The 26,196-nt window shown below is 36.8% G+C and overlaps 1 protein-coding gene across 1 annotated transcript in view; it reads left to right on the top strand.

The window, feature by feature from the left end:
- Positions 1–26,196, top strand: part of RELN (reelin) — a 520,733-nt gene that overhangs the window by 297,034 nt on the left and 197,503 nt on the right. The window contains exon 11 of the mRNA XM_031013029.2: positions 13,494–13,639. Coding sequence (XP_030868889.2) covers positions 13,494–13,639 — 146 coding nt within the window. The remainder of the gene's footprint in view (positions 1–13,493; positions 13,640–26,196) is intronic.

Here is a 26,196-nt window from a genome sequence, read left to right as displayed (position 1 = left end):
ACTGGCAAGCAGATGCATAAACCCGGGAGACCTCGGGGCCTGGGATTCACATCATTTTGTGATGATGATCATTTATCATTTGGTCTGAGTACCCTTTATGGCATAAATGTACTTTCTGTTTCATTTTACAAGCCATTACACTAATCTAATTAGCTATTTGGTTTCTCATTGCATGTACTTTGGTACCACCCATGATAAAAATGCATGAGGTGTGGTTTTGCTTCGGTAGTAATTTTAATTATATTACAACTTTATGTGGAATATGCTTTGCTTTGTGGTCCCTCATCCTACTGATAAGCTTTCCAATCACACGTTTGAGACTTGCCGAGTGACCTATGTCTATTAAGGGAAAAAAAATCATTGTAGTAATGATTTATAACATTATCTTTGACTTGGCCATTAAGTAGAAATTTTTCTCTGATGTTTCTTTTTAAAACTTCAAATAAATGCATTAATAATATCTAAGAATTTGTCATTTTAATTCATTTACATGACTGCCCTTTTGTTTTTTGTTTCCACCATCTGAGAATGAAAGAATTGCTTTTGCCAAGTGATTTGGAATTCTAGAAATAAAAATTGTTTCTTTAGACTATATGCAACTTCTTTGTCAAATATTGTTTCTTTACTTGATGGCCTCTGAGGTGAAAACTAAATACAGCAAATTAGAAAGCGTATCTCAGTGTTCCTATTGGTCATGAGGTGTGTTTAAAACATTGCTTTATTTTGGACTTTTAGTTTTTGGAGTTGTATTTTTTGTTCAACCTACTCGTTAAAAGTTTCCAAGATGGCCAGGCACAGAGGCTCATGCTTGTAATCCCAGCACTTTGGGAGGCCAAAGTGGGAGGATCACTTGAGGCCAGAAGTTTAAGACTTGCCTGGACAACATAGAGAGACCCTGTCTCTACAAAAATAAAAAAAAAAAAAACTAGCCAGGCATGGTGGTGCACACCTGTAGTCCCAGCTACTCCAGAGGCTGAGATGGGACCATTGCTTGAGCCCAGGACTTCAAGGTGCAGTGAGCTATGATCTGAAAAAAAAATTTCCAAGGTGTTTCCATCTTGATTATCTCAAAGAGTACATCTAACAGCAATACTTAATTATAAAATGGAGCTATTTACGGAAAAATTTCCAAACACAGGTAAGATTACCTTTGACCAAGTAATAAAAGCTACTTTTTATTGAACACTTACTGTTCTAGGCACTCACTATTCCAGACTCACACACACACATCATCATCGTCGTCGCCATCATCATCATCATCATCATCTCATTTAACTGGATCCTTATAAACCTGTAAAGAAGTTGCTGTGTTAGTCCCATTTTTCATATGTGGAAAGTGGAACATAGAGGTGTTAAATACCTTGTCCAAAATACATCTCTCACCAGTAGCAGGATAAGGATTCAAATCCAGGAACTGACTTTAGAACTCTTGCTCTCAGTTGCCACATAGCTTTGCTCTCACAAGTAGTGAGTAACTGACCTGCTTCTTGATTGTCTTGTGTTTCTTCCCAACATCCACCTGTTAAATTATCTGTGTGTTTTCTCCCCCATCACTCTCTGGCTGTAGGTTAAAAGATTCTTGTTTTTCTCAAGTCTCTTGATCTTGCTCCAGCTTTGTTCCATGCGTACCACCTGTTCCTTCCTCCGGAAGACTGGTTTTGTTATACATTACAGTTTAGCAAGTGCAGCCCAAGCACTGTTTGCTTCCCTTTCTTCCACATCGTAACAGCTGATTTTGTTTTCAAAATTCTAGTTACTGGTTCATCTTAGGTACTGATGGGCAACCTATTGTGTATTTAAGGAAGAAAAAGTATTAAAATATTTCCCTTATGAAGGCAGGAGGTGTTTTCAGTAATCTACAGAGGAGATGAAATAGAGTAGGGGCCTTGGAACAATAAAGAAAGAGAAATCAACAGTCTAATGTAGCCAACTGCCTGGCAAGATGTTGGAATCAAGGATCATCCAAAGGGATGCCACTGGCAAAAACTCTAGCATCATTCCTTAACACAAATTACATTATGCTGCCTCCATGCTTAAGACCTTCGATGACTTCCTATGTAGGCCTAGAGGATACAAGCCAAAATCCCTCACTTATAATTCAAGGCCCTTTCCAATTTTTATCCAGCCGAATTTTCTTTCTTTTTTATTTTTTTTTACCTTTTTTCATCGTTTATTTTTTATTTTTATTTTTTTATTTTGCTGGATTTTGTTATAGTTCTTTTTTTATATATACTTAAAAGTTCTGGGATACACGTGCAGAACATGCAGGTTTGTTACATAAGTATACATGTGCCATGGTGGTTTGCTGTACCTATCAACCCATCATCTAGCTTCTAAGCCCCACATGCATAAAGTATTTGTCCTAATGCTCTCCCTCCCCTTGCCCCCCAACCCCCCAACAGGCCCCAGTGTGTGATGTTCTCCTCCCTGTGTCCATGTGTTCTCATTGTTCAACTCCCACTTATGAGTGAGAACATGTGGTGTTTGGTTTTCTGTTCCTGTGTTAGTTTGCTGAGAATGATGGCTTCCAGCTTCATCCATGTCCCTGCAAAGGACATGAACTCATCCTTCTATATGGCTGCATAGTATTCCATGGTGTCTATGTGCCACATTTTCTTTATCCAGTCTATCATCGATGGGCATTTGGGTTGGTTCCAAGTCTTTGCTATTGTAGTTAGTCATCCAGCCTGATTTTCATCCTCATCTCCTGATCCACTGTGCTCCAGCATCACAAATACAACCAACTCAGAAATTCTCACTCGCATTCCTTTAGGTGTGGTTTTCAACATTTCTCTATTCCCTTCCTAGTAATTCCCCTCCATCTTTAGGGGCTCAGTTCAAATGCCATTGTCTCTGCGAAGTTTTGCATAGCTAATGTCTCCCTCCTCTTTGTGCTAGTGGAACCATTAAGTTGAACAAACAGGACTTGTCGGGGTGGGGACAGGTGACAGAAAAAAAATGCCACTCTTTTTCCGCTGGTCATTCAAATTTGCTTTGGCAGCTCCTTTATCCCTTGCCCTCTTTGCATGAAACTAGGGTAGGTCCCAAGACTGCTGATAGACCAAAAGAGTCATCTAGTTACTTTAGTCTCCCAGATACCTCAGTTCACTATCAATATGATCAGTTAAGGATGATAATGCAAGCTCCAGATTTCATCCACAGCTGCTCACCTCCAAGTAGGTCTCCTGCAGTAGAGATGGGGACAGTGGTCAGCTCCTTCTCCCTCCTCACTCACCACCCCCAATCCCAACTAGTTTCAGATCCTTAACCCTCCAGGGTTGGATCTGGAAGAAGAAGAAGAGGCAAGAGGCAGGTATTATTGTGAGCTGGCATTGATTCCTGGGCCTGGCAAGTGATCAAAACTGGCTTTCTGTTGAATCTACCAGTAGATTCCCTGGAACTCCTCCCACTCTTCACCAAAGCTGGGGCTCACTCACCCCAAAGCATCTCTCAGGCAGATCATGCATGCTTCCTCTCTTAGCATTGCATCTCTGGCTAATGAATACAACATTTTTGTGCTGAGGGCTCCTTGCCCCTTCATGATCCCACTGGGGCAGGATCTCAGACAACCTAGAAAAGCTGGAAAAAATATCAAGAGGGTCTAGTTTATAAGGCAGGAAAATTAATTTTTAATTCAGTGATGACTTAAAGACACTGAAAATGTTATGAAAGGGACTGGATATAACATAATTGTTAAAACTTGTCTGGGTTCAAATCTTGGCTTAACCATTTGTTAGCCATGTGGTCTTGGGTAAGCTATTTAACCTCTCAGTGTCCTTGCCTATAACAGGAATAATACTAGTATCCACCTCATGTTGTCACGACGAAATAAGAAAATATTAAATAGTAGATACTGTTAAAGTATAGTAGTTTTATTAACTACAAATGATTTTTTATTTTTATTTTTATTTTAGTTTTTATTGTTATTTTTTGAGACAGAGTCTTGCTCTATTGCCCAGACTGGTGTGCAGTGTCATGATCTCGTCTCACTGCAGCCTCCACCTCCCAGATTCAAGTGATTCTTGTGCCTCGGCCTCCTGAGTAGTTGGGACTACAGGCGTGCACCACCACACCCGGCTAAGTTTTGTACTTTTAGTAAAGATGGGGTTTCGCCATGTTAGGCAGGCTGGTCTGGAACTTCTGACCTCAAGTGATTCACCCACCTCAGCCTCTTAAAGTGCTGGGATTACAGGTGTGAGCCACTGCTTCTGGCCTACGAATGACTGTTTTAATGCTACTGTCAATAAAACAAGGGAATACACAGAGTAGTGAGTATGTAAACACTCCACTGCTGATCTTGAAAATAATGTTGACAGTGGCAGGTCAAATAGAAAAGAGAAAAATAAACCATTGTCATTCACAGTACATATTACTCTTGTCTTCTTTAGATATTTCTTTCTGTTTTTTGGCGGGGGGGGACTATGTAAACCATTTCATCTGAGCCTATTTTTGTTTATCTCAAGTAGGGAAGAATGATATAAGACCAAATAGTTTCAGATATAAGACCAAATAGTTTCAAATAGAGTAATTAGCTTCAGGACTTTATATGATTTGGAGAATTACAATTATAGGTCACAAGTTGAAATCAGCCCTGGGTTGGTAGAAGGCTTTACCATCTGTTGGCTTTTTTAGTAATTAATATGAAATAGATTTATAACACTATCAGCTTTTAATGTAGTACCTGGCCTTATATTTGTTGTGCTTTTTGAATTGGGGTTGGAAAGCTGAGGAGGACTGTAAATGGTTACAGAATTAATCTATTCTTTATGTCACCATCTGTTTCTCCTCCTTTCTTTTTCCAAGTCCATGGCCTTGCCTGACTCATCTTACAGTGTTTTTTACAGAGAACTTCCCATGTGGAAGAAAAGGTGTACCACATTCCTATCCTGCTTCTAATTACCATCATAATTTTTTATTTCCCACAAATCCCTAAGCAGCCCTTTGTTCACTATCAAGGAGGTAGGGCTTTAAATACCAATAAATATAGTGCTACAAGTTCAAAAGCTCCCCAGAGCCCCACCCTCATTAGTAATCTCCCAGAGTAAGCAGCTCATGCACTCAGCAAAGGAAGGTGCCTGAAACTCACTCAGTATCAAATCACCTGTCACAACTGTTGTTTACGATGATTTTGCCCTCTTTCACAGAATATTGTATCCTTCTTTGTACTTGTATATATGATTTCTAGAATAATCAAGTATTTTTTTCCAGCTGCTCCTATTCTAAAGATAAGGGGTACACTGTATCAGCTCATCATCTGCAGTTACTAGAATAGCTATTCCTGCCATGGCAGGGCCTCTGTCATGTGGTTGTGGATGGGTGTTCCACATTTAAGAACGAAAGGCACATTCTTCCTACCTGTAGTGGGGGAATGATTAATCTCAAGGAACATCTAGTGCACCAGCTCTGTGAGAATGGTCTTGGTTTTGCCGTCAAGGATTAAAGGCTATGAACTGATTTTTTTTTTCACTCCTTCCATTTAAGACATACAGTAACAAGATTCAGCATATCACCTTGGGCAGAATTCTCATATTCAGGAATGATACTTGCAGTGGCATGAACACTGCATAGTGATTAATAATAATAACAATAAATAGTAGTAACCATAGGTATGATAAATAATAGTAATAATAATGATAGTAGAAGTATTGATAGCATTTCATGAATACTTTGTAGATGCCAGCACCATGAGGAAGATCTTGCCATCCAGTTTTATATCTAGAGTAGATGAACATTTTGTGTCTGTAAAAACCCTGGATGCTCAATGCTCAATTTTCCTTAGTCACTCTTGAAACATCTAGGTAAGTCCATCGAAGTCATCTCTTGCCAGCTCCTCAAATACACGTCCTGCAATCTGAGAATATTCTTAATTTTAAGTTGAAAGAAAAACATTAGATGTAAGTTTTCAGAGCGTCAGCCTGGAGCTGCTGCAGCTGCCTGCTTTCCACAAGTTATCATCAAGAGCTGCAAAGGTCAGTGAAGCACGTCGCAGAGAACCCAGGGACAATTGATTTGGAAAGAGCTGTGAGCAGGGCTTTTTGTTTTTGTTTTTTTGTTTTCCTCATCCTTTAATAGTACCCCATGAAGCAGTGTTTCTGAATGGATCAGTATGCCATGGAAGTGAATATTGGTCTGGCAGCTGCTTCATTTTGTTTGTTTACGCTCATCTTTGGTGGCAGCCAAAATTTTTATTTTGAAAGCGTGAATCATCCTTGAACACTTGGTGTGTGTGTGTTTGTGTGGGTGTGTGTCTGTGTTTTCAAAAGAGAAAAAAAGAGTGCTTTGCTCACTCACAGTTAATAAATGTTTATATCTGCTCAGCTATCCTGGTTACCCTCAGCTTGCAAAGGCATAAATCACTGGCTTCTGTCAACTCTGGAATTGACCTACAGATTAAACGCAGATCACTATGAGATAGATACTTTCCACATATTTTTTTTATTTTTAAGAAATCTTCCCACTCTGATTGCTGTGCCTGCACCTGCTAATCTTTTTCTATTTATTACCCTAGTTCATTGTGTGGATAGCAAAGAATTCCAGATTACCTTTTCTACACATTTATGTCAACTTGTTTTAAGAAGTAAATCAGCACTAAATGTCTGATTACTCTGTTTCTCGTTTAGAATAGGCTGTATTTTGATCACATGTATTTAAAAGACATTTTATTTTTTAAAAATAGTAATTTGTTAAATTTTGCAAACTAATATCAAGGATTTGGAGTAACTAAGTTACTGAATGTAGAAGGGTCATATCTTAATGTTTCCTCTACTACTACTTTGAATTTGACTGCCTCCCCTTTATTACCTTTACTATTGATAAATATCCAATAATAAAGACAATTTTTCTAGTTTAACGAACATCAAAAGGCCCTAATGAAGACAACAGACATTAGGTAAATCAACAACCCATTAAGGGGAAGCATTAAATCTGAACACAAGAGTCTATTAATTTTCTGTTGCTCTTGTACCTTATGCATTTGCCAAATTCATTGTCCCAGTGGACACTAGGCAAGTCTCCAGTCCTGAATAAGAACTGAATCTTTTATTTTGGGCTTCTGCTGTCACCCATCTAGTACTGTTGTCACAATTGCTGAACCATCGATGGAGAAAAAATATATCAAATCATGAAAAAAAATGTAATTTGTCTGAAAAATTTAGCCTTAACACAAGTTAAAGCTAATGAAAAAAATCTAAGACAAATGGTAAAAGGAAAGATCACACTCAAGGTAGAATTCACCTTTAAACCTACTTTTTGGGAATATAACTCCCTGGCACAGCAATAGTATCATACCTAATTCATCTTCCATGCAATGTTCGATTGGGCACCTCAGAAAAAAGGTTTCAGCAGTTCACTTGATGGTTTTATATTCTGACAATATACAGGACAAATAAGAGAAAATCAGATTTACTTTTCAGAAATGTGCTTTGCATTATCACTCTACTGGAAACTATCTAGTGTGTAGCTTGAGGGATTTGAGTGGTGGCTTTCTAATGAGGATAAACCTGAGCTCAGTTAGACTTGTGGCTAGCCCATGTTCCCATGTCTTTTTTCATTAAGAATCAGAATGTTAACTATGATTTCCTGGCCAGATTCCAGCATGGTTAATTGCATGCTGTCTACCTAAATTCCCTTTGCTTGGGATGTTCTTCACTTTGGATCGTATTGCTCTTATTGTCATGTTTCCCCCAAGAGGTGGGTACATGATATTGTAGAATGAGCCAGAATATAATTTGTTAAGCTAATAAGAGTACTTTGGGGCTGAAGGGTTAAATGTAAGTAGTGTGCTTTTCACAATTCCCCCCAATGAGGCCTATTTGTACAGTAATTAATGTGGAATAACATTAGTGAAACATGGAAATGAGCCAGATCGCCATGACAAGAGTGGCAATAGCACAGAAACAACTAATTTTGATAATTTATACAGAAAATAATCATTTAAACAAATATGCAGAAGCTCCCTGCCTAATGCATCTTTTGCCTTATTTATTTATTTATTTGGTCTGAGGCTGACACATTCAATCACTAATTGAGTTAACACAATATTCAGTAGGTGAAATTTATTCCAAATGAACATTAAAAATATAGTTACAGTTTCTATCATCTTTGTACCTAGCATGGCACCTAGCGCAATAGCTTGCATAGTGATATTCATTCATTAAAGTAAGGTTTGTTAATGAATGAAGATGGGGAAAAAAAAATCAGGAGGGAAATAGTGTTTACGAATTTCCTAAGACTCAGCAATCTTTAGGCATGTTCCCTGCAGTATTTTATCTAATGCTCACAATTATCCCCATTTCACAGATGAAAAAACAGAGGCTCAGAGATGCCAAATGGCTTCCCCAAGATCAAATAGCTCTAACTTTCAAAGCCAGGTCTATTTTACTGTAAAACCCAACCACTCCATGTTATCTTGCAGTCTCCCACACTGTGCCTGGCATCTTTGCCCTTAATTTGAGGAGGCAAGTCTAAAAACCTCCAACCCTGTGAAAGTCAAGTTGATCCCCAAAGACAAGGTTAACAACTGCTCTTTGGAATTTTACATTGTTATTCTGCCTCTCATTACTCCAATTCAAATCTGTCACTATTGCCATTTTAGAGTTGTCATAATTATTGCCAAATAATTATACACTTGTCACAAAATATACCATAAATTGAATCTTTAAAAATCGTGTACAAAGTAGTTCAAATGTGTTTAATGAATCCAGAAATTAATGAGAAAAAAACACTCCTTAAGCTCCATAAAATTCACTCACCATGGTTGAATCTATTGTGTTGACTAGAGAAAATGCACTTCAGCCCTCCTGCACCTGGACTGTATTTATAGCCAAGTTTTCAGTTTTTTACCTGACATTAAATTCTTAGAAATTGAATGTGTGGAAAATGATAGAAATTTATTTTGCCTCATGAGAGAAATCGTTCTCTTTCTGTTTTAAGTTTTCTTTTAATATAGCATGAAAGTCTATACCTTTAAAGTCTGTTGAACTGGGATGTAGGAAATATGTATTTCTGTATGATAATGGGTATAGCATAGTAAAAGACTTGAAAAACACAATAATATGTAGACTATAAATTAGTCAATTTCCAATGGCTGTAGCACACATCTCACTTTAATACAGAAATTCCTATACCAATATATTTTATTTCCAGCCAGACAGTGGCTAATTTATGACTCTGCCAACAATGCCATTTTAATTAATTTTATTCATCTTATTTCTCTTTCCTCTCTTCCTCATATCTCATCTGTTTGCATTGCCTAGATTTTAATTAAAAAACCTCTCCTCTCTAAGGAGCAATCTGAAGTGGCAAAAATAATCACTTAAAATATTACAGTCATTAAAAAATTGGCTGTGGTGGAAGCCATGCATTTTCAATTTTCCTACAAATGATGTTTTAGCTTCCTTTTAAAGCGCACTTTGTATTTGAATTGTCTGCCACCAGCCAGCTTGGCTATCAAAAATGGTCTTCCAGCTGGGTGGGCTGAGTGACAACTCCTTAATGGAGGAAATGGATGGCTCTCTGCTCATGTGGAGGGGAAGGCATACCAGGCAGATTTCATTCCATCTGCCACCAGCTCTCTGCAAGCTGGCATTGCCCAAATGCCCAATATCCTCATTCCAACAAAAAGGATATTGTCAAAAAATAAATGGTAAGGCTACAGATGCCTGAAAGAATCATCAGGGTCATTAGACCCCAGGGAGATCATATTAAGAGGTGCCTCGGTGTTCATCTTTGATGAAAACCTAATAAAACAATGGTGGAGGCAAATGTAAGCACTTTTACAAGTACAGAGGTGAAGTCATTAACATTTTCAGCAGAGTATAGGGAGCAACCTTAGAACACTGCTATCCTGAGTTGTGGCCAAGGACTTGTTATATTGAGGAATTTGCACTGATGTTTCCTGTTGATGATTTTCTGAATGGCAAATTCTTGTCACTTAGTTACTCTGTGTTCTGCTTGTCAAGTAAAGGAAATCCATTTAGTGGCAAAGTAGGAAAATATTTTTGATTGACAAAGAGAAACACATAAGAGCCATACTTAAGGGACTTTAGAAATCGGTAATCTACTAGTACTTAGAAGCATAAAGTGTATGTCATTGATCAAGGCTAAAATAATGAAACAAGTACAAAAAAATATAATTATATAATAATGTACATTAGGAGTGCTAGAAATACAAATAAAAATTTAGAACCAGCTGCAGAATTTATACCTTTATTTTACCCCAAATAAATGCTTAGTTGCTTGATATATATTCACCATATGTCAATCAAAAGCTGTGGCTCAGGAAATCACATGTGATTTAGAATCATCTTCTAAAGAAAACCTAGTAGATTTTCATGATGCTCAAAATAAAATAGTCCTGAATTCCAAAAATTCTTGTTTTTTTCATATCAAGAGCTCATGTATCTTACAAAGTTACACATTTAATTGGTTTTGAAGTTGTTTAGATTTTAATTGTTATTGCATATAAATGATATGAGTTCGAATAGGTGTTGAACAAAAATAGCTGGGTATTAAAATCGAGACCAATTTTTTAAAATTCTTTTCATACTTTCAATGAATGTTTCATTTGGATTTTTAACATAGTAGATCGATGTTATACAATGCAAACTTATCTGTAAGAAAAGTGGCATCAGACATCTTGCATTAAAGTTTTCCTGTTTTAGGAGAATATTTGATAATCTGCCAAAATTTGGAGGAGGGCTTTTAAAGTTCTAATTAATGATTCAGTCTGCCCTGAAGATGAATGAATGTTTGCAGTATTTTTACCTGTTATATTGTGGGACATACTCCATGCATGTTACTAAAGGTTTTAAGTTGATCCAAAGAATTTTAATGACTATTCGGATGAAAAATAGTTTAAAATAGATTGAAATGCTCTTCTATTTTTCCATCACCTTTGCTAGGCATATGGAATATAATAGCATGGTTTTGAAAAAATATGTATATTTAGAAATAATGATTATTTTGTAGCACTTAGAAGTTTCAAAATGCATTTCCTCATATATTATTTGTGCCACTAACAACACCTCTAGCAAGTAGATATTATTGGTTCCATTCTACAACCTAAGAAACTGAGGCCTAGAGGGGTTAAATGGCTTTTGCAAAAACATGGAGCCATTAAATAGAGAAAATGTATTTCAACACGCTTTCTAATCCCAATCCTGAAACTCCTTGAGGGATTTCAGTCCTTATCATCTTGATTGTTTTTGGTTTCCAATTTTTGTTCTTTTCCAATCTTAATTTTTTCACTTCATGTAGGTGCTGAATTTAATTGAGTTAGATTCTAGGAGAAAGCTCAAGCAATGCCTAACCAAGGAAGCCGTGGATTCCCATTCAGAGCCAGAAATGCAGATAGAAAGCAAGCAAGGACCGGGGACACTATCTCAATCTGAATGCATTCAGGCATAAATTTGTAGTTTGGAGAGCATCTAGGAAGCAGGCTAATTCCAAGACACCAAGCCTGCTGTGCCCAATCCTAAAACAGAATTAACATGAAATTCTAACTTGTCTTGTAATTGATTTAGGCATTCTCAGAATGAGAACCCTAATATGGCCCCCTACGCTGGCTAAGGCTCCAAAATACAGGGCCTATGATTATCAACTCCTTAGAAAGAAATGGAGACTCAGTACACCCGTTGCTCTCAAATAGCTCAGGAATTCACTGGTTTCACAAAGACCATCCCCAGTTTTACAGGCCCAGTATACTATGGGCTCATATATCCTTAAAAGAGCATTTTACCACTGCAAACCTTGAGAACACTGGGTTCTATTCAGAATGGCAGAGGTAGAAATCATATCTTGATCTCCTTAGCATGGTGAGGAGCAGAGCAAGCCATCTGTAGCTGTGTGGGTTCTGTGCATCTCCAGACCCTGCTCCCTAGAGAGTGACAGTCCCATCTTGCTAAGAGATAGAGAACATCCAGCCACCTCCCACTGAAGGATGGCTGCTTCCTTTGGGTGTGTTGCAGCCTTTCTTTGGTAATATGTCACTCTATTAAGACTCTAAAGAAGGGAATTTTCAAAGAGCAATACTTCCCTCCACACCCAAAAGTCGCTTATTATGATTTTAAAATATTATGTACTATACATAATTTTATATGCTATACTTTTATAGGATTGGCAGCACAGTAGGTCTATTTACACCAACATCACCAAAAACACATGAGTAATGTATTATGCCATGACGTTATGATAACTATGACATCACTAGGTGATAGAAATTTTTCAGCTCCATTATAATATTATAGGACCACCATTGTATATGCGGTCTGTCATTTACTGAAACATTGTTATGTGGTACATGACTGTATGTGTCTTAGAAAATCATGTTATGTATCTTAGGCATACACAATAAATTTATCTTCTTTTAAAAATATAATTACCTTAAAGGGCATTTCCATGTCATTCCCTCATTCATTTGTTGAACTATTTAACAAATATTTTTTAATGCCTGCTATATGCCAGGCACTGTGCTAAGACCCGGAATATAACAAGGAACAAAATGGACATTGTCCTTGCCCTACAGAACTCACAGTCCCTGGGCTTGACTGATAGGTTTTGTCCAGTTGGTTTTTTTCATCTCTGTTTCATTTTAAGAGTATATAAAACTTAAAAGAATGTTTGATGTTTCATGTATAGCATTTCTCTTTTTATTTCTCCTTTTTATTGTTTTAGCTTCCCATGCCCAGCCCCAAGCATTTCTCTATATATGACTTATTACCAAAAAATGTTAATGCAAACTTATAATAATTTTTTAAAGTAACTAACATTTACTATCTCCAAAGTTTGATCTTGCCTTTATTCTCTTCAAGCTGAAAAAAAAGTCTTTAGAAAAAGTATCACAAGAAATATATTTTCTTTATTTTTTAATGTGTTCTTTTGGGGATTAACAAAGTTCATAGTTTCCCAGTTCCTCATCTGGGATAGTATGCACTTTTTAGGTCTGGTCAGAAACTTTTACTCAGAAACTGGTTGAGAATATGTGATTATATCTGGGTTTACTTTGACCTTTTCTGCATTGCATGTTTAGATTAGCTGGCTGTTCTACTCATATTCCATTTATAGATAAATTGTGAAAGACTTGAATGGCAAGTAAGAAATATATGGAATATTGAAAAGGTCAATGCTATTTAGCCGATAACCACAGAATTTAAAATACATGACAAGTCATTATCAAATTTAATTCCCACAACAAGGACAGTGGTAAAGATGGGAAATTATTCCAATTGAAATACTCTTGTTTCATATTGAAGACAGAGATGGCAAAGCTCAAATGCCCCCCTGACTCCTTTTTTGTGATAACTTAATAAGTTAGAAAGAAATTGTAATTGAATTAAACAAGGCAAAAAAGAGGTAACAAGCTCTTTTGATTTGAGAGTCCATCATAGAGGAGCTAATATAATAACTTTTCTAAAAACTGTAATTATACATGAGTAAGACAGATACAGCTACAACACCAATTCAACAGCCACCCCATGCTCTCTTTTCACCTACAGCATAGCTGTCAGTCAGATGGGAACTCCATTTATTTCCATGGAAATGAAGGCAGCGAGTTCAATTTTGCCACCACCCGGGATGTAGATCTTTCCACAGAAGATATTCAAGAGCAATGGTCAGAAGAATTTGAGAGCCAGCCTACAGGGTAAGTAATTGCTGTCTCCCATGCTGTGTATGTAGCACTTACATTTATTCTACTGGACGTGTTTTAAATGCATATTGTTAAATGGCAAAAGCATACTTAGATCAATACTGATGATTCTTATCGTAGACAAGCCAAAAGGGGTGCACTTACCCTAAAGATTCTAAGCTTATAATTAACCATTTTTTGCATATTAAAAATTTGTGATTGCAAATGCTTTTAAGTTCACTTGACTCACTTATATCTCATTTTAGTTTATTCAGCTTTTACTGGGAGAAAGGTTTTTTTCCCAATGTTTATAGAATACAAAATCTTTCCACCACTATTATATTGAGATTTTCGTTTGTCTTCCTGGGGTCTGAGATTTATAGATGCTGCTACCTGATTTTCATTGGAATGTGGCTTTGATCTATAAAAATTGTTTGGGGGATAAAATTTATCTTCCAGAGATTTATAAAGGGGGAATCTGGGACTGAGGTTGAAATAGAGGAGACCTGAAGCTGTGAGCATTGTTTGATGGTAGTGTTTTCTTGCTGTTCTGAGCTGTGTGCCTTCTTCTGGGTCTTAAGTCCCTAAGATATATCCTACTAATTGGGCAGCACTTTCAGAAGTTCAAGTTGAAAAAAAACATTAATAAGATTAGGAACTCAAAACCCATAACGTGATATGAATTGGAGGTAAATTTATGTTTTGTAACACTATGATAAGGATGAATGATATTAACATTAAATATAATTTCATAATGAATATGAAATAGCAATAATTTAACTATTGACTGAGAAACTTTTCCATAATACAACATTTGAGGTATAGTCGTGTCACTCTGATCTCAACAAATTAAATCAAAACTGATTAAACTTCGAAGTCCCTGAGTGGCAAGATGGCTAGTATTGCTCTTTTGCGCTCCCTGTCCTGTGCCTTGCCCAAGAACTTCATTCAGACCCAATAAGACTCTTCCATTCTCTCTCCCAGAAGGGCCCCTCTTTTTTAGCTTGTTGTATCCTCAAAGCTTGTCTATGAAAGACACAAAAATTCTTACCCTCAGCCTGAGCCACACTGCCACTGTGACCCTTTGCTGCCACAATGGGGTCTTTCACTGTCAAATGCTGAATTTCTACTGCAGTTGACCCAGCCCTGCTCCTCCCTGCCTCAGGGAAGTGGCTCAGGTCCAGCCTGTGGCACAGCAGGCTAAGCCTCTGCAGAAGGCTGAGACTCTGAATGACTCCACCCACTCAGGGCCTATTGACCTCTGCAGGCCCAGCACCAAGGCTCAGTCCTTTAGCCCACACGGCCTTTTCTGACATTCCTGACACTCTGAAGTTTCATGTGCAGTACAGCTCCAATGTCTCCTTGAGACACCAGAAACCACTGTTTCTCATTTTAGCCTCTAGGACCTCCCCAGGGTCAGGCTGGGGAGACCCTAGAGGGAAAAAAAAGAAACAGTGGTTTCTGGTCCCTTCTAGCTCTTATAAGAACAGTGCACTCCTCTCCCAGATCAAAGAGCTTTGGTGGAGTCCAGAGCTTTGACAATGCACAGAAGTCTTTCTATCTATCTTCTGGAGATAAAGGATCACCAGCATACCAGTTCTTTCTGACTGCTGATAAAAAAAAAAAAAAAAAAGGCCAATTCGACTCCCTTTCCTGATTATGGAGCTTGATCACAGATGAGGGGATCCAAATGTTGAGGCACAAGAGACTCATTTACTCCCACGCTTTCATCTCTCCACGCTAATTCCATCCATATATCAGGGATAAATCACCCTCTTCAGGGAGTCCCAGAGCCGCTGGGGACTCAGATGATTCCCCAGTGTTACCAGCCCCCATCCCATTAAAGCAGAGCTAAAGAGATGCATTTCCTCTCCAGGAGTACCATTCTGATACACACGTAAATACCAATATGTCTCTCTCTCCCTCCTCCCTCTCCTTCTCACCCTCCACTTCTCTCTCCTTCTCTGTGTGTGCCTGTATCTTCCAAGAAAAATCAATGTTTTAAATGTAACTTGCTCTTATTGTTTGGGGGGAAATAAAATTTATTTTTACCTATGGCCTTCATACCAGCTGTTCTCTCTCCCAAAATGCCCCCCATCTTCTTAGTTTATTCTATTAGCAAAGCCTGTCTATAAAAGGACACAAGAAATGCCTTAGTAAAAGAATGGATAGTCCATTCAGCTCTCTATGAGTAACACTTGTGGACACTTGGTACAAAAACATGGAAAACCCCTTCATGAAGTAAGCTTAGAAAGGAATTGACTTGATATTAGAAGAAACCAAGCATAGTTTAGAAGATTAATGTACTAGTCCAGAAACATAGCTGGCAAAAATTATATATTCCAATTAACAGATCGGACATTCTGCTTTCATAGAGCACAAATAATATAAGAGAATTTTTGGCTACAACTAAATCGATCATTCCCCCCAAACAAAAAAAAAAAGAACTAAAACTATTTATGCCTGAAAAAAAGAGCTCTGAAGTCAATATGGACACAGAGGAACATCAGAGGAAATTCCATTAACCAAATGACTCAGGTGCTCTTTGGACATTTCTTTAATTATGCTCTTTGGACATTTCTTAGGACTGAAGATTGACCAGGGTTTTGGTCACAGTTAAGAAGCTGGTACTTCCAGGCCGTGGCATTGTCAGCAGATTTCTGTTCCAATAAGATATAATAATGTGCTTGAGAAAAGCACCGTACCACTCTCATTGCTCTGCAATTAATTTATCTAAATTCTAAAAGTGGTGTAATTCTTCTAGCAATCACACTTTGGGCTTATTTGTGGCTTTTGGCCAGGACGTCAGGCTACACCCCAGAATTACTTCATTCATGTTGTCATCTGGTGGCCCAGCTATGAAGTTGGCATTATGTTATACAGTATAAAAGGATAATGAGAAGACCTAGTATTTTCTGTTTTGGGTGATGATAAAAATGATAGTTTAATCCATAGTGTTTTGTGTGCTTGTATGTGTTGGGGGTTGGGGGGCCCGCACTCCCACCTGGTCCCAAATGTTGCTTTGTTGGTCCAGGAAATAATGCTGATACAATAATTTTTAGTCACAGATCGAATTTTTTTTAAAAGTCACAAAATCAAATTAATGTGAAGCATGTTTACCTAGGGTAAGAGCTGACAAAGAAAAACAGATTAAAAATTTGGTAGTAAAATTCTTGATGCGTTCTGTTTTCTCTGCTCAGTTTATCGAATATTTGTCTCATTCTTCTTTCATCCAGCACCACCCACACAAACAATTAATCATGGTAAGCTCATCTGCTAAAACAGACAGAAAACATAGATGGCAAATCCTCACTCACTCAAGGGTGGCCAGTTGAATTGATTGAATTCTACTGCTTTGAGTTCACTTTTTTAAGAAATAAAAAATTATTAATGCGGATATAATGCTTTCATCTCTTTAGCAATGTTTTTCTTATGTAAGAATCATGACAGAGAAAAAAGAGTATGCAGTCCTCTCTAATAACATTTCCAAAAGGCTTAATATGAATGGCAAGGAAGAAAAGAGAGCCAGTAAGCCATTATGGCTTTTCTGGGAAACCGCTTTCCCATTTATCCATATTTTCCCACCATTTGAATTAAAGTATTTTATCTCAGATCACAAGGATGCAAGAGCTGTGTGCCTTTCACATCACTTAGCTGTCCGAAATCCAGTGTTGATAGGTTTATTTTTTTAAGTGGGATTTTAAAGTTGTTTTTTTCTTTTTTCTAAAGAAGACACATCTGTTACTTCAGCAAGGGAGAAACTTTAATAGATACACTGATAATTTATGTGAGTCTTTCTGAACTTAGGCTTAACCTTACAAACACATCATTTAATTAGCAGCTACCACATCTCACTTAGCTGAGGCTGTCTTTAGGTGGAAGGCAGCTTTGTAGAACATTGCTATAATATGGAATTTGTGTATTTGCCTTTCATCCCAAACGTAAACATTATATGCTTTTACTATTCAAACACCTTTTTTAAAAAAATCTGTTTTACTGCTATTGCCACAATATTCGTCCTAAAGAGAAACTCCACAAATGTAATGAATATTAAAAGCTGGAATCAAGACAGTATGCTATAGTCTTCCCCACCTCTCCGAAATCCTTGGAAATGACAGAAAATGAGCAAATGAGTCTATAATGACACTAAAAAACAAGAAAGTGACCTGTAGTTGGACCAGGGAGAGGAGGGATCTGATGGAAGGAAGTAGACAATAGCCCAGAACACATATTGAATGAAGACACTACAAAAGGCGTCTCATTATTGCTCCAGGTCATGGATGCTGCATGCAGGAATCAGGGTGGGGCTATAAGGACTGCTAAGTAGGTGAACCCCTCACTACACCTAGTTCTTTTTTTTTTTTTTTTTTTTTTTTTTTTTTTTTTTTTTTTTTTTTTTTGAGACAGATTCTCACTCTGTCGCCCAGGCTGGAGTGCAGTGGTGCTATATCAGCTTACTGCAACCTCCGCCTCCTGGGTTTCAGTGATTCTCGTCTCTCAGCCTCCCCAGTAGCTGAGATTACAGGCACGTACCGCCACGCCCAGCTAATTTTTGTACTTTTGGTAGAGACGGGATTTCACTATGTTAGCCAGGCTCGTCTCGAACTCCTGACCTCAAGTGATCTGCCCGCCTTGGCCTCCTGAAGTGCTGGGATTACAAGCATGAGCCACCGTGCCCGGCCCTCACTAAGAACAACTGTTGTTGTTCTTTTTATTATTATTATTATTATACTTTAAGTTCTGGGTTACATGTGCAGAACGTGCAGGTTTGTTACATAGGTATACACGTGCCATGGTGGTTTGCTGCACCCATCAACCCATCACCTACATTAGGTATTTCTCCTAATGCTATCCCTCCCCTAGTCTCCTACCCCCCACAGACCCTAGTGTGTGATGTTCCCCTCCCTGTGTCCATGTGTTCTTATTGTTCAACTCCCACTTATAAGTGAGAATATGCAGTGTTTGGTTTTCTGATCTTGTGATAGTTTGCTGAGAATAATGGTTTCCAGCTTCATCCGTGTCCCTGCAAAGGACAGCAACTCATCCTTTTTTATGGCTGCATGGTATTCCATGGTGTATATGTGGCACTTTTTTTTATTATACTTTAACTTCCAGAGTACATGTGCACAACATGCAGGTTTGTTACATATGTATACATGTACCATGTTGGTGTGCTGCACCCATTAACTCGTCATTTATATTAGATATATCTCCTAATGCTATCCCTCCCCCCTGCCCCCACCCCATGACAGGCCCCGCTGTGTGATGTTCACCACCCTGTGTCCAAGTGTTCTCATTGTTCAATTCCCACCTATGAATGAGAACATGCAGTATTTGGTTTTCTGTCCTTGCGATAGTTTGCTGAGAATGATGGTTTCCAGTTTCATCCGTGTCCCTACAAAGGACATGAACTCATTTTTTATGGCTGCATAGTATTCCATGGTGTATATGTGACACATTTTCTTAATCCAGTCTATCATTGTGGACATTTGGGTTGGTTCCAAGTCTTTGCTATTGTGAATAGTGCCTCAATAAACATACATGTGCATGTGTCTGTATAGTAGCATGATTTATAATCCTTTGGGTATATACCCAGTAATGGGATTGCTGGGTCAAATGGTATTTCTAGTTCCAGATCCTTGAGGAATTGCCACATTGTCTTCCACAATGGTTGAACTAGTTTACAGTCCCACCAACAGTGTAAAAGTGTTCCTATTTCTCCACATCCTCTCCAGCACCTGTTGTTTCCTGACTTTTTAATGATCGCCATTCTAACTGGTGTGAGATGGTATCTCATTGTGGTTTTGATTTGCATTTCTCTGATGGCCAGTGATGATGAGCATTTTTTCATGTGTCTGTTGGCTGCATAAATATCTTCTTTTGAGAAGTGTCTGTTCATATCCTTTGCCCACTTTTTGATGGGGTTTTTAAATTTTTTTTCTTGTAAATTTGTTTGAGTTCTTTGTAGATTCTGGATATTAGCCATTTGTCAGATGAGTAGATGGTAAAAATTTTCTCCCATTCTGTAGGTTGCCTGTTCACTCTGATGGTAGTTTATTTTGTTGTGCAGAAACTCTTTAGTTTAATTAGATCCCATTTGTCAATTTTGGCTTTTGTTGCCATCGCTTTTGGTGTTTTAGACATGAAGTCTTTGCCCATGCCTGTGTCCTGAATGGTATTGCCTAGGTTTTCTTCTAGGGTTTTTATGGTTTTAGGTCTAACGTGTAAGTCTATAATCCATCTTGAATTAATTTTTGTATAAGGTGTAAGGAAGGGATCCAGTTTCAGCTTTCTACATATGGCTAGCCAGTTTTCCCAGCACCGTTTATTAAATAGGGAATCCTTTCCCCATTTCTTGTTTTTCTCAGGTTTGTCAAAGATCAGATGGTTGTAGATGTGTGGTATTATTTCTAAGTGCTCTGTTCTGTTCCATTGGTCTATATCTCTGTTTTGGTACCAGTACCATGCTGTTTTGGTTACTGTAGCCTTGTAGTATAGTTTGAAGTCAGATAGCATGATGCCTCCGGCTTTGTTCTTTTGGCTTAGGATTGTCTTGGCAATGTGGGCTCTTTTTTGGTTCCATATGAACTTTAAAGTAGGTTTTTCCAATTCTGTGAAGAAAGTCATTGGTAGCTTGATGGGGGTGGCACTGAATCTATAAATTACCTTGGGCAGTGTGACCATTTTCACGATATTGATTGTTCCTATCCATGAGCATGGAATGTTCTTCCATTTGTTTGTGTCCTCTTTTATTTTGTTGAGCAGTGGTTTGTAGTTCTCCCTGAAGAGGTCCTTCACATCCCTTGTAAGTTGGATTCCTAGGTATTTTATTCTCTTTGAAGCAATTGTGAATGGGAATTCACTCATGATTTGGCTCTCTGCTTATCTATTATTGATATACAGGAATGCTTGTGATTTTTGCACATTGATTTTGTATGCTGAGTCTTTGCTGAAGTTGCCTATCAGCATAAAGAGATTTTGGGCTGAGACAGTGGGGTTTTCTAAATATACAATCATGTCATCTGCAAACAGGGACAATTTGACTTCATCTTTTCCTAGTTGAATACACTTTATTTCTTTCTCCTGCCTGATTGCCCTGGCCAGAACTTCCAACACTGTGTTGAATAGGAGTGGTGAGAGAGGGCATCTCTGTCTTGTGCTAGTTTTTAAAGGGAATGCTTCCAGTTTTTGCCCATTCAGTATGATATTGGCTGTGGGTTTGTCATAAATAGATCTTATTATTTTGAGATACGTCCCATCAATACCTTGTTTATTGAGAGTTTTTAGTATGAAGGGCTGTTGAATTTTGTCAAAGGCCTTTTCTGTGTCTATTGAGATAATCATGTGGTTTTTATCTTTTGTTCTGTTTATACGATGGATTATGTTTATTGATTTGCATATGTTGAACCAGCCTTGCATCCCAGGGATGAAGCCAACTTGATCATGGTGGATAAGCTTTTTGATGTGCTGCTAGATTCGGTTTGCAAAGCAGCAGTACACCCACTTCTAAGCAGAGACTTCTGCCCCCAGGAACGAGCAATGAATGCGGACATGTGGAATGGAGAAGCAGGGCACTGTGCCCTCATGGGAATCCTCACCCAAGGGCACATCTGCTCCCAGTCAGTGGGCATTTTTCCACTGAAACTAAGAGAGAATAGCAGATATGAATTTAAGCAAATAATCTAAATCACGAAATCTAAGGAAAACCACCTCCATGTAAAAAAAAAAAAAAGAAAAAAGAAAAAAGAAAGCATTAAACTGAAGGACTAGGAACCAAATAAGTAAAAGGAAGTAACAGATTAAACCAACGGAGATTGTATAACAAGTATAATTAATATCCTCAACAGGGTAAGGGCGTACACTGCATTTGTGAAATTAGAACAAATTTTATGAGGAAGAAACAATTAGAGATGCGAGAAATGGAAATATATGATTGTTGAAACAAGTTTAATGGATTTTTTTTCCCTGAATATCAGTATAGGCAGAGCTAAATAACAAATTAGTGAGCTGGAAATTTGAGTATTGAAATGTTACTTCATTACAGAAAAAGAGATGTTAAGTATGGAGAGAAAGTTGCACTTCCAACATTAGAAATAGGAATTAAAGAAGACTCCAGAAGGAATACATGGAATGCAATATTCAAATAAATAATTGAGAGAAGTTCCCAAGATTAAAAAAAGGAGAAGAAGAAGGAGGAGGAAGAAGAGGAGGGGGGCAGGGAAGAGGAGGAGGAGAAAGGTATAGTGGCTGTGAGTGAAAGTGTTTAGCAAGATGAATGGAAAAGCAGCCAGTCCTAGATAATCAGGGAGAAATTTTAGAACACCAATAAAAGAAAATTCTAAACCCTCTAGATAAGATTTATCGTACTTTCCTTGGTAGCATTAAGCATTTTTTTAAAGGAAGCAGTTATCTTGAAGTTCTGAAAATTATTTGAGTTGTAAAATTCCTTCTCCAGCCAAATATCAAGTATTAGGAAAAAACAAAAACTGTTATAGACACACAGGATTCAGAAAGTTTACCACCCTCTCTGAAAGATTTACTGCAAGATACATTCCTGGAAACTAGTCCAAGAGGAAGATAAGATATTCAAGAAAGAGTAGTAAACAAGTAAAAAAGTAAAACTTTTAGTTCAGTCTAAATAAGTATGGATTATTTGAAAACTTTAATAAAAAGTTGGAATTAAAACCCAGAAGATTGCAACATGAAAAGTATAGAAGGTGGCTGACAGGAAAGGGAGCAGAAAAAGGAAATAAAATACTGCCCAAGTTCTTAACCTGTTTAGAATGAAACTGTAGATCTTGGTTAACTCTTAATGTTAATAGAAAACTTTAAATAAAATATAAATATGTGTGTTAAAAAATAGATAAGCCAGATAGAGGTTATATAACTTCTAAAGCATTAGGTTAAAATTAGAACAAAGAAGACAGTTCAGTAATGTCAGGAAAGTGGAAAAAATAAACAATAAAATACAGGGTAAATAGAAAATAGAAAACAATTTGTCAGGAGCCAATTCAAACATACCAGTAATGTGATAAATTAGAGTGACTTATATTCACTTATTAAATGAGATTCTCACAGTAAGTTTTGAAAAATAAGCTGTATATTTGCCCTTATGAGAGACTTAAACTAACAGAACCAAAGAAATACAAAGTCAAAGAGGAACTAATATACCAGACAAATGTAACAGAAGCAGCAAGGAGGCATATTAAAATAAGATAGAATTCAGGTTTCAGCATTAAAAGGACCAAAAAGGGATATTTCATGCATCAGTACATGTAGAGCACTTTGCATAAAGCATGGCACATAATAAACAAGTTAAAAATTAGTTATTATTCAAAACATAATCACTGTCAGTAATATGATATGGCCAAAGTGGTGCTCAAAAGAAAATTATGCTAATATTAATTAATTAATGAGATATAAAAGGTTAAACACAAAGTTAAACAGCCAGTGAAACCTAAATCATTCTCTAAACAAGAAATATATTATTGGGAAAAAAACAATATTAATTAAAAGAATTGGATATGCTTAAAAACCACACAAGTGCTAAAATGGATCAGGGTAAACTTGTTGCAAGCTGTTAAAAGAGATGTACTACTTCCTCCTTTTTCTGATTTTCTTTTGACCTAGGTGCTAATATTGCTTTCTTTTTAAGCTAATTGTTTTTATAGTTTAAAAATAAAAACAGTAATTTTTCAAGTGACAAGTATGTAAGTTCTCTATGCCGGAGTTGTTCTGGAGCTCCTTCATAGAAGTCCTGAGCCCTTCTTTGATTTACAGCACATTTCCACGCCATCTTTGCTCTTGGCACTGCCATACTTGAGTTGGTTAATAGGCCCCCAGCCCCATAGTAGCTGTCCATGTGAGCATCCAGAATGCAGCAACTGACTCCCTATCCTTGTTCCCAAGAGACAGAACCAATGAATCTAACACATTACCAGGAAGAAACAAATTTGCATATAGAGCAACAAGAACAATCTCCATTGTAGCCCTTTTGATGTAAGTTGATACTTTTATTAAAAATAGGCTGAAATTTCTTTAGAGCTCTTCGGAACAGTTTAAGCATCTTCTTATTTTCCACAAATTATCCCCTCTTAAACTAAAATTTCAATTCATCCTATCCAGATGAATTGTTACCTCTGATTTAGAATATTTTCACAAAGTGCTCATAAGGCTATAGAGGGATTTTATGTAAGCTTGCAATTCAAGGTAAATGAATTGAAGGTAGTGTGACAGTCTGAGTTAACATTACATTAAGTGGGTTTTGTTTTTACAGTCATGTTCACTTTTATTAAAGTAAAACTTAACCATTTAAATAACATAAATAATAAATTTATGGAGCCCAGATATATTGTAGCTAAAATCTTAAACAGTGCTAAAGACCTACAGGTAGATAAAGTGCAGACAGTTTATCTTTTGCTAAGTATATCCTTGATTAAAGATTGCTTGAGCAATAACGCTTTGCATACTGTACTGCAACTTCATCTAAGGTTGTTTATTAATTATAGCATGAAAAAAGTAAAAACACTCATTATAATTTAGAAGTTCATTTGAATTACCACTTTGACTTATTTTGAAATGAAAATATCACTACATTTTACAGGAGGAGAAAAGGAAACCAACATTTATTGAGATTCTGTAATGTCCCAGGCAATACATCATTTTCTCTAAACAATCTCTAGTCTAGGTTATATTACTGTCTTATTAATGAGAAAGCTGGGTGCTTTCTAACCGTTCTGAAGCCCAATATTCTTTATTAGTGTTGTTCCAATGAGAGTGTAAATAAACATGCATGTCATAAAAACCTAAAACAAAATTAAATTCAAGAGGAACCAATTGAAGAGAAGAATCTTTGAAATGTAATGCATTCAGGGAAGCCTTCAAATTGAGCTCATCCTTTTACCTTCACCTAAGCTGTTATGCTAGAGGTAAAATCTATAAATGCAATGATAGGTGGAGAGGCTTCATTCAAAGTATACATCTTGCTAGACTTCAGAGGACTCGTACTGGAGATAAACCTCATGAATATAAATGAATGTGGAAGGTCTTCACCTATGGCACATCCCTTATTAAAGAGCAGAGCATCCATCCCAAATATAGACCTTATAAATGTAATGAACTTTTTCAACCTCAGAGAATTTATATGAGATTTTTTAAAAACCTTATGAATTTGGTCAATATAGGATCTTATAGCCAGGCTTTATTCTGGATCTTAGTTCATACTTAAAGTTGCCAACTTTAGGTGTTTTAATATGTTCTGGATAATATAATTTAAAAATTCATAGAAAATATGAAATGTTCCATTACTTTTAGTGCCTTTTATGCTCATGTTAGTAGGGAAAGGATCTGGCTAAGATATTATATCTCTAATTCCTATGTTCATATTCTTAATATTTTCATCAGCCTATAATGAGATAATTTAAATTTTCACTCTGAATTATAATTCATATAAACTGAATGCCTGACTTTTTCCTGGAAATTATTTGCTTACTGGAAAGAAAATGAGCAAAGTAAAAGTCTAAAATTTCCCCCCCATGCTAATTCCCATTCTTCACTGTTAAACTGTTGGCATATAGTCATTCAGAAATTTTTCTATGATGATACCAAAAAAAACCCGCAAAACACTAGAATCACATTTTGCATATTATACTTCAACTTGATTTTTCGAAACTTAACATATTATGAAAGTCCCTTCTAGTCAATAAATATAGATCTTCATTATTTCACAAAGGCCAGTTAATCTAACTGAACCCCCTGTTGTTAGACAAAGAATATTGTAGTAAACATTCTTGTGTGCTTGTTAAAATATTTCTGAAAGGTAAGTTCCTAAAAGGAAAAGGAAAACTAGATAATCAGATGTGTATGCACACACATACATACTTATGTAGGTATATAATTTCAGTTTTGATAGTTATTGCCAAGCTACCCTACCAAGAATACATATCATTCTTAAAAGTATTGAAGTATGAGCTGGTTAAAATATAATTAATCCTAGTTACAAAGCATTCCAAAACACCTGATAGAGAAGACCATCAGCTTTCCAGCTAAGACACCTCTTTACATTATTTTTTGCTTACAAAAATATTACTCTTTTAATGACAGAAAAAACAGCCTTATTTGAAAAATAGAAATTAAATATTATTGTGACCTTGCTATCTCTAAGGAACAGAGTTGCCTTAAGGCATTTTATTGATTAGAAAACTTTTTCTGTGCTCCAACTTCACCTCACTCTATTTGTAATAAATAATAGATACCACTGTATTTATAATAAATAAGGTAAGGGCTTTTTAATTTTAGAATTAATCATAAAAGAATAAATATAAATTGCTGCATCGTAGAGAGCTCTCTCCCTCAGGCAGACATTCCTTCAAATGCACTTCACATAGAACTGCATTTCCTTGGGGAAAGCATAATTTAAACCACAGAGAAGTAACATACCTTTGGAGGAAAATTGCCATGCCATCCGAGATGTTGACAGAACTATAGAGCTCCTCAAATAACCACTACTCGTCTCAAAGATTTGGTTATAATTTTACTTCATGTAATTATTATATTTGGAGAGAGTCAGGGAC

This window comes from Gorilla gorilla, chromosome 6, assembly GCF_029281585.2.
Source record: "Gorilla gorilla gorilla isolate KB3781 chromosome 6, NHGRI_mGorGor1-v2.1_pri, whole genome shotgun sequence".
Lineage (NCBI taxonomy): Eukaryota > Metazoa > Chordata > Mammalia > Primates > Hominidae > Gorilla > Gorilla gorilla.
This window is presented reverse-complemented; position numbering and strand designations above follow the sequence as displayed.